This window comes from Ictalurus punctatus, chromosome 20 (assembly GCF_001660625.3).
Source record: "Ictalurus punctatus breed USDA103 chromosome 20, Coco_2.0, whole genome shotgun sequence".
Taxonomy (NCBI): Eukaryota; Metazoa; Chordata; class Actinopteri; order Siluriformes; family Ictaluridae; genus Ictalurus; species Ictalurus punctatus.
The window spans coordinates 5,951,102-5,960,839 of record NC_030435.2 but is presented as its reverse complement, the minus strand read 5'-3'; the positions used below and the strand labels follow the sequence as shown (position 1 = coordinate 5,960,839).

Below are 9,738 nucleotides of genomic sequence, written 5' to 3'. Positions count from 1 at the left end.
CCCAACTCTCAAAAGAGCAGAAAAAAGAAATTCTAAAAAATTTCACCAGAAAACAAGATTAATTTATTGCAATCCATGGTAAATTAACAAAGGGAAGCTACAACTAGCAGTAAGAAGCTTGGTGAGTAAATTGTAAAACAATTGTAAAACTGCCCTCTGCTGGAGATTATGTGACGTGCAGTTTATTTCAACTGCCTTAGAAATGTAAATGGATTTTGTTTTCAAAAGCCAGACTATAGATGATTTGTCAGACTAAATTCGATTTGGCTTGGATAAAATTAAAAATAATTAAAACCCAAGATCTATGGGTCCGAGTAATATGATCTGCTTTGTTATCAGAATTATAGAACTCAAAACAGTGATGTGAGAATGAGCTTTAATAATAGTTGTTCTAGTAACAACAACAACAACAACAACAACAACAATAATAATAATAATAATAATAATAATAATAATAATAATAATAATAAGATGGGCGGCTGTGGCGGTTGGCAGTTTGATTCCCGGCCCACATGACTCCACATGCCAAAGTGTCATTGGGCAAGACACTGAACCCCAAGTTGCTCCTGATGGCAGGCTAGCGCCTTGCATGGTTTTTGTGTGTGTGTGTGTGTGTGTGAGAGAGAGAGAGAGAGAGAGAATGTGAATGAGTGGGTGAATGACATACAGTGTAAAGCACTTTGTAGAACCGATAAGGTTAAAAGGTGCTATACAAGTTTACCATTATTTACCATTTAATAATAATAATAATAATAATAATAATAATAATAAGTAGTATTATTTTGAGTAAAAGACATGACACTGATAATAGGTTGCATGTTGCATTAATATGCCATTAAAAAAGTTTTTCTGTTACTGTTCCTCTGACCTCTCTGAGTGAAGGAGTTCTCTATGTTTCTCTTTGTGTTAGACTGTGCTAGAACTGAACTCACTAGTTCATTTCAGTCACATACAGGTTTATTCAGGTCCATCTGGTTTGGCATGGGTGTTTTAATGTAATTGAGTGTAGTAATGCAATAATGCAAGTATTTCACAAATTTAAAAAAAAAACACCAAACAAACATAAAATGCTTTTACTGAGGTAAATTATTCTAAATACAGGTTTATGTTTTGTAAAATAAAAAAGACCAGACAGTAAAGATTAATTTGGTTCTCATTAACTGTCATTATACCACAGCGTAATTGCATTATCCAACATGAGTGGTCAAAAGGTGTTGATTCATTTTCTTCTCAGCAGCTCACAGGCAAATCACAGGTTTATATTAATGTCCTCATTCTAATACATCATTATCCTGTTGTAACAACTATTTCACAGGGACACTCCACATAATCTAAGTCTAATAATAAAAAACTGATTTAAAAAATATTATTCAACAAAGAAACACATAACGAGAAAGGAGTCATTTATTTAACATTTATAGAACGAGTCTTGGGTTTTCCGTTCTGGTTTCTTGTTTACATGACAAGCTTTTTTTTGTCTCGTTAACATCAAGATTAGTAAATAAGGACTGGTGAGGTCATAACCGGTTTATAGCTGCTATAACTAGTAATAACTGGTTCACGGATGTTCAACGAGATTAAATGAAACTATAATGGATAAAAATATTGTGGATAAAGATATAGTGATCTTTTAGTGGGCATACTTACACCATAAGCTTGTCAATAGCATGTAAGTGTTTCAGAGATCAGTGTTTAGTTTTTATATTGTCAAAGATACTGTTATTTAAAAAAAAAAAAAAAAAAAGGCCAACGATTCTGGATACTGTTTTATCAAGAACCACACGTCCGTTGATTTCCCTCCTCAAAGATTCGTGTTCAAGTCTAGATATGAACTTGTGAAGAAATTATGCTGCTTCAAGAGGTGACTCTAACTGCATTAGACTCTGCACTTTCAGACTCTCCTGCCTTCTTTTATAATAGGCGAGTTCATTCTTGCTCATGTTTTGCAGTTGCTGTACTAATACAGCTCCTTGATCTGCACTCTTACTTTGCTTTAATTATATAAAGGAAATATGATACTGCCTGGTCAACACTGTAATTCATAATAGAAGCGCAGACTTTAAACTGAGACAAATGCCAAACCTTTTATGGCAATTTACAAATATTATCCCAATACTGTATTTGTAAATGTATTCCCCAGTCAGGAGTTTGGAGCTCTTACTCTGTTACAGTGAACAGAATTAGAGGATTTCTTCTCTGAAAAGGGTAATACAATGTTGCCTTCAATTCTGCCCACTATAAGGAAACAAAACAAGAAATATGAATCATTCCAAACTGGACAGACCTTATATGCCTAAAGATCCTGACTCCATAGGCAGCCTTGGAACTGATGACAAAAATTGAGGCATGATTAGATCATGTTTAAGGATGCAGCGTTCCCACTTTATCTCATAGCCTTGGTTATAGGCGGTTAAGTCATTCTGAATCCGTGCCGATGTCCTCGCAGTAATCGCTTTGACTCTGTGAGGTTCTGCTCTGCAAAACATCAGAAGTGATGGTGACATGCTTAAAAACGTGTTCGGGTGCATGATCTGCGTCACATCAGTCCATGTAATACGTTCACAGCATAAAGTGGATCTGTTTTAATGCTGATCCAGCATTTCAAGCCAGGTTCAGTGTGATACGGATACTCAGTATCAGGTTGGTATAGCTCTAATTTATTTACTATTTGCAGCAGTCAATCAGATGAAGAACTCATCCACTTGTTCCTGCTCTTGTATGAGGCTCTGTGCTGCCATGGGGTCTGATAGACTCTCTCCTTCTGATGCACCCCACATCCTCTGTACCTTTGGCAGGCAGCATCTCAAATCTCTTGCTAGTGTGTCCATGGCAGGCCTCTGTATATTGACAGCACAGCCCGTGTCTACGTTTGTCTCTGGCTCCTTCTCTTCTTCCTGCTCCAGGGCGAGGTGAGCAGCAGATGCACCGGAGGATGCGACTGGCTCAAAGGGATTGATGGACAGAAGGGCAGGGCTGCTGCACTGGGATGAGTAACAGGAGCTGCCAGGAGGAGTACTACAAGCACTGCTGGAGCCAAAGCTCTCTGTGGCACCTACTGCCAATCTGTGTGATCCAGCAGTGCTGCCCAGAGCACGCTCTTTAAGCTGGCATAACCTTGTGCCTGGGGAGGCTGAGATGGGAACTGGGCACCTCAACAGCGATCTAGGAGGAAGAGCAGGGCAGCTTAGTGGAAAAGCCGACGTGAAGAGCCTCTGTGGCTGTGTTCCTCCTTTAACCTGTAAAACACGTGCACATTAAAATGTGTGTTAAAATTCTTCATTTTTCTTCTCTTAATCTGTGACAGTTGTGCAAGTGTGATGTTAGCCTTGTCATTTATGGGGAAACACATCAACTTGCCTGTAATCCCAGCTAAATAAATAAATAAATAAAAATTCAAGTATAAGACGTATAAAAAAGCTATTTGTCATTTTTTACCACCCTCTGCTGCATGAAAGTTGAATTGCAATTGCAGTGACACACAATCCTTTCTCTTCCCATCACTGAAGCCCACCCATTCTTTTAAAACAATGTGATTCATGCCTTGTGATTCATGTTTAAAAAAGGTATAGACCTGAGCAGCTCTGTTCTAGATGGAGGCGGAGCTCATTTCTGGACCAGAAAAATGGAAACAAAATGAAACTAGCAAGAGCATGGTAATATCGCTAAATGTCTTTTCCTAAATGACATGGATTCTTACAGGTCTAGAAACAGGTTAGACCTATAACAAACTGGGGCTTTAAATAAAATATCATGTTGATGCTCTTATTATACAACTTTCGACTGGGAAAACACAGCTTGCTGAAGTTATGTAATTAATGTTAGGGTTGTCTGCTGGACTAAAAGGTGGTTTAACTGAATATGATGTGTATGAATGTGTGACTATGACAGAATTTTTCTGGTCGGATTGTTCACAGTTTATTTAAGATTCAATATCAATAAGATCACTAATCACAATGACACTAATGAGACTAGGCCACATGGCATAGCACTGCGTTTGAAGTCTACTTTATAAGTGCTTTTATTAAATCAGGCCACGAATGCCTGGAGCAACAACTCACTACCAGAATATCGTCCAGGTCGTTGAGGTTTGCGGTGGTTATACATCTTGAAATGTACTTTCGTACATTTTTTCAAGCTTGGTGCGGTCTCACTTCCTATGGTGGTCTAGATTAGTTTCCAGCACACACATTTCTTTTCCATCAGGGAACGCTTTGACCGCCAGACCGAATCAAGGGAAGCAACGGGAGCTTTATCCCTACAGATTGACTACCCTGGTTGTTAATTATGTTTCAGAGCATCCAGCCTTTTGTGCCTCCTGAGCCTCTTAGAATTGCTTTTTGGCAGCTTGTCCCAGGACCAAAAACCAACACAGTTCCACAGGAAAAACCTTGTTCCACATATCCCAGCTTATTACCGCATATTTACATTTCAGACGAAAGGCTGATCAGGTTTCTGCTCGTCTGTTCAACTTTTCAGGTTGATTATTTGGTGTTCGCCAAAACAAGTTGGAAGGGTAAAATGTTCCTTGAAGTAAATTTCACACTAAGAGCTGGGGAACGATCAATTGACTCGAAAAATAAGCAGTAATATTTATATCTGCTTCAGTTCATACAGCTGAAGCATGGTAATACGATATTCAGTGGTACAATGAGAGTACTCTGGCACGGATAATGAATCACACACGGTAAACCAACTTCACAGTGACTAGACATGTGCTTTAAAAACCTTTGATAATGTATTTTAAAAATTAGCGGTTGAGGTGAGCATATTTCAATCATGAAAAAACAACATTTATGCCATAATATGCCTGGAAATTCCTGCCACTTACCTGAAAGAGGATCTTGCTACCATCCAGGTCCTCAGTCTGCCAGCGGGTGGCACTGATAGGCGAGCATGGGTTGGGCAGCAGGGGAACGAGCTGGCCAATTTCACCCACCTTGAACTGCAGCACAGCAGAATGGCACGTCTCCACCCTCACACCAGGCGCCAGCTGCTTGAGTGCTAGCTGCAGACTGAAAGTCCTCTCTTTCAGCAAGGTAAACCAGCAAAACCCAGCTTTCTGCTCCTCAGCCCTCACACGCAGAACTGTCTCATAAAGTCTCACAGCGTCTTCAAAATTCTCATGCCCGCTGTGCAGAGTCATGCGTAGCACTTCACCTCCGCAATGCACCGGACGCACGGCCCACACCGGCATACCTGGGCCAAGACTGTAGAAGTCCCGTCCAGGCAGCAGGTATGGTCGGAGCATGGCATCAGAGCTCGCATGGCCATTCTCAGTGTGGTGGTACTGCCAGGGTGGGCGCTGGAGGAAGTCAAGGACCCGGAGGATGCGTTCTTCACCGTAGGACTCGTGCAGGAAAAAGGTGACGGCTAGTGAGGGGTAGCTGGTTGGCGTGCACAAGTGAGCACGGGCGTACTCACGTACCGGGCAGGCACGTTCAGACACATGGAAGAGTCGCAAGCCCGGACACACCCAATCAAGCAGGCGGTCCAGGGTGTGCTGGAGAAGGAGAGAGTCACCCGGGTTGGCCAGCAGGTGCATGGCGACTGGTAGGGGATCACGACTCATGAGTTCAACTAGGTGGAGAAGCAGAGGATTACGTGTTCAAGGTATAAAAACTATTCTTGGCATGAGGCTGAGTAATCACAAAGGCCAAAATGAGGCAAACGCACAGAAGACAAGGATTATGTAAAGTGTTAAAGGGGATTTTTTTTAAACTAATAAAGTACGAAACAGGGTCCTGACCCTGGCCTGCCATATGGCTGTCAACATGCAGAGGCAGAAACACGCAGAGGCCAACAAAGGAAGGATTATGGAAACAAAAGAAGTAGAACAAGGTTTAAAAATCTGAAATATGTAATGCAATATTATAATATGTAAGAGTATTGTACTTACTGCTACTGCAAGACATTTTGCTGCAGTCTGATCTAAAAAAACAAAAACAAGACTGTTAAGATTGGAGCCAAGAGGTTGTGGGCTGCAGTTATGAGTGAAATATAGTGAATGAACAGGTCAAATGATGCATCTATAAGGTATTGTAACTACAATAAGAGATATTACTCTCACAGACTACTTTTACTTTTAAAGATGTGCTTGTTGTGTGTCGGTTTTCTCATCCTTACAAGTAGTGACATCTGGTCGTCATATTATATAGGAGGAATAAAATTGTATATATCTACATATCTATCAATAGTTTGACAATGAAACTATTATAGTTGAGCAGTGCATTATATGACAATTACGACATTATAAGAAGGATGTGGGACAAACCATTACACAAACATAAATGGCATTTATTATTTGTCTGAAGTCTTTTAAGTCCATTCTGATCTACTGGCCATGTTTCTTCTGAATGCCAAACATGATCAACAAAAAACTTCAACCGTTTTGTTCATACAACAAACAAAAATATATAAATTAACGTCATTTTGTGTAATTTGTACAAAACGGACAAAATATGCTTAGTCTCTCTACTTTTAGTTTCTCCTCTTCAGGCACTCAGTGCGTTTACATGGACAAAAATAATTCAACATTAACCTGATTAAGACAATACTCCGATTAAGAAACTACCACGTAAACAGCAATTTTTAATTACCTTAATCCGATTAAGGTCATACTCGAAGTAAACACAAATCGAATTAAGACATGTGGAGTATTCCTGTTTTAGTCGTCGCATTATCGATGTGCATTACAGACATGTAAACACCTTAATCACACTATTAACGTCGTGTGGGAGTTTGCACCACATTTTCACAGGACACGTACACACACGGCTGTGCTCAACCATTTTATGGAAAACAAGAGAGCACGGCTGCGTCCCAAACCGCGTAGTCACCTACCACACAGTAGGCGAAACACATGCATATAGTAGGCGAAATACATGTATCTCGACTACTATACAGCAGTTAAGTACGCCATTTGGGACGCAGCCCACGGCTTCAAGCAGTCATCTATTTGTACGTACACCATGAAAAATAATTAACCGCACTTGAAGTGTTCGTAAAAATTTTAAATAAAAACACGTATAAAAACTGTATACGGTACCATAACAAAGACCAACTGTATGTTAATACGTGAAATTCTGGAGGGAACGTCGGGCGGCGTGGCACGGTAACATCATGACGTGTGCTGTTAATCGATCTATGTTCTATAACATGTAAAACGGGAACATGAAAGGAGTATCCTAAAAGCGACTCATGTAAACACCTTAATTATAATATTGTTTTACTCTGAGTAAGGTCAATAATTAGATTACGGCTGTCCATGTAAATGTAGTCACTGATGAGTCTACAGTCTGAGCAAGAAAGAAATCAGGCCCAGTCTCACTTCTTCATGCTATTCTGTGGATTACACACAAAATAATTTGCACTACACCATACCAAACTATTGATGTATTTTATAGATGAAAGACATACAGCTACCCAGAAGCATAATTAATTTCTATTAATATATGGTCCTTGAGGAAAACGGCATCGTTTCATTAAAAGGTGTGTTTTAAATACTTGTAAATATTATAATTGTACTTGTAAATACTTGTAAATATTATAATCACTTTGGGAAACTGCATGTTTCTTTAGCACAAGGCTTTTGGGGCTTGTTTTTCCACACACCAGGCAACCTTGGGCTTTATAATATTTACTTTTCATGCTTAAGTACACTTTAGTACAAGTACTTTAACATGTTAGCTCGAGTGGGTTTCTTAGATGCGCCATTTTCGCTGTTAAAAGAGTAATATTCGAAGTTATATCCATTTTAGTCCACTTAAAGGTCACCCCTTGCTTTAATTACTCCTGGGCAGCGTTCAAGATCCTATGCAATTTATCGTTTTCTCAATTATTAGTGAATTCAACGTGACCCAGCGAAGGGTTTGTGGCTTATTTATAATTTCAGTCTAAGATACAGTATTTTACACGGCTCAATGGATGCTTGATGTTTGGAGGATGCTAAGACTGTTTTTGTTTTTCAGCGTTTCATTTTTCACAGAGTTGTTTAGTCAGTTAGTTAGTTAGTTAGTTAGTTAGTTAAACGACACAACGTCACAAAACCCCGAGTAAAATTGAACCTTCACTCGACTCTCATAGTTACAGTTGTGTTTATCCGTCGCCCACTTGGATACTACAAACAAAGGCTGCGACTGAAAAGCGCATACTAGCGCACTAAACAGTGTGTATCTATCCAGTGGAGCCTCTGCGGCAGAGTACTCTTTTTGACACACTATTCAGTACATAAGTGTGCGGTTTCAGACGTATCCAAAGTGACCGACATCAACAAAAACGGTTAGCATTGCAGGCTAACTCACCCTGCAGTTTCAGCTCCAGAGTCCGTGTTCCCATCCTCCACGCTTTTGTGGAGTATAAAAGGTCTGCGCAGCATTATCTCTCCATTTCTTTTTCAGCTAATTTTGCCATCGAGTGAGACACTTTCAAACTTTCCATTGCGGAATAAAAGTAGCGGTGTTGTCCTGCCTGCTTTCCGCTAGGCGTCTTTTCTGCGCAATGTGGCGCCACCTACCGGGAGCGTCATTAATCCCAATTTAATTACTGTAACTAAAAATTCAATGAATACATTCCAAAGCCAGGCTCACAAAATACACCACAGGTCCAAAATGTAGTACTGAGCGCTATGGGAAGTGTCGGGGAATTACAATGCAGTCCATATTAGAGCAGATGGCCGCCATGCTGTTATTGGATTAATACAAAAGATACCAGATGGGTCTGAGGAGATTTTACTAATGGGGGCATCCCCTTAAAGGAAAACCCCACCCTGAAACACATGGCATATGCTTAGAAAGATTTTTTTGAGATATTCTTAGTGATTCTGTTACTGATTTGTGATTTGGTGCTGTATTTCCGTCATTCGTGTGAGAAGTCAGTGGTTGTGTGCTGCGCTGATGTCACAGGGAGACAGTTACAATGGCGGTTTTCACCAATCTCACAAGACACAAGAGATTAGAGTCACATTATAGGGTGCTTCTCAATACTCAAACTGATGCGTCCTCATTTCCTGAACTGGAAATCGATCGACGTCAACCATCTTGAAATACATATCAATTCTCTGATTGCACCGAGAGTAGCTGAGGAACGAGGCGTGAGGAAACTTCCAGAGGAGCTACGGTAGGAGCGAGGATACATGGGTGCAGAATCGTTTCTTGTTGAAAAACCTGACGCACGTATAAATTCCCCTCCTCCTTTACATCTGCCACGATCTCAAATACAGTCCTTGGATGATGTGATGGAATTGTGTGTGAAATATAAACAAATAATAATGTGCTTATAACGAGTATTGTAATTTATTGATCCTTGCATGTTTGGATATGCAAAGCTGCACAGAAGATTCGATAATTTATGTATTGTTCATTCATTCTTTGTTGAATAACCCAGATATTTCACATACTTTCAGTGCATTTTGCATGTCGTTTTTAACCAAGCTCTAACAACATAATGGCACATCAAAGAATTTGTTTTGTTTTTTTAACAGCAGATCAATGAAGCACAGTGAGGTAACCCAGCCGAGCACAGTCATCATTAATTGACGTCGCTTTAATGTGACGCTTGAGAGTGAGGACAGTCCATTCGACTTGCGTCCATTCCTCTCTCCTCACATCTCATCCTTGCAGCCTTCCCTCGCATCCTAAAGGGGCGGAGCTAAGATGCAAGGAAAGGAAGTGAGGAAAGGAAACGAGAAGCACCCATAGAAAGATTATCGTCACATGCAAAGAGCAGTCAGTACTTGTCAGA

The 9,738-nt window shown here is 40.1% G+C and overlaps 1 protein-coding gene across 1 annotated transcript; it reads right to left on the bottom strand.

Moving 5' to 3' along the window:
• Positions 1 to 1,057: 1,057 nt before the first annotated feature.
• Positions 1,058 to 8,485, bottom strand: LOC108280190 (protein FAM124B). Its single transcript, XM_017495012.3, has 4 exons — positions 8,301 to 8,485; positions 5,897 to 5,928; positions 4,829 to 5,577; positions 1,058 to 3,236 (listed from the first exon to the last, which is right to left on the bottom strand). Exons 1-4 carry the CDS (start codon positions 8,372 to 8,374, stop codon positions 2,682 to 2,684), a joined length of 1,410 nt encoding a protein of 469 aa, XP_017350501.1. The 5' UTR covers positions 8,375 to 8,485; the 3' UTR covers positions 1,058 to 2,681.
• Positions 8,486 to 9,738: the final 1,253 nt, after the last annotated feature.

What these genes read in the sequence shown, in the direction of transcription:
- LOC108280190 (XM_017495012.3), bottom strand. Translation starts at nt 8,374, where the DNA reads ATGCTGCGCAGACCTTTTATACTCCACAAAAGCGTGGAGGATGGGAAC. An exon ending in TCTGGAGCTGAAACTGCAGG is followed by an intron (nt 5,929 to 8,300) that starts GTGAGTTAGCCT and finishes TTGTTTTTTTAG; the next exon opens with ATCAGACTGCAGCAAAATGT. An exon ending in GTAGCAAGATCCTCTTTCAG is followed by an intron (nt 3,237 to 4,828) that starts GTAAGTGGCAGG and finishes CGTGTTTTACAG; the next exon opens with GTTAAAGGAGGAACACAGCC.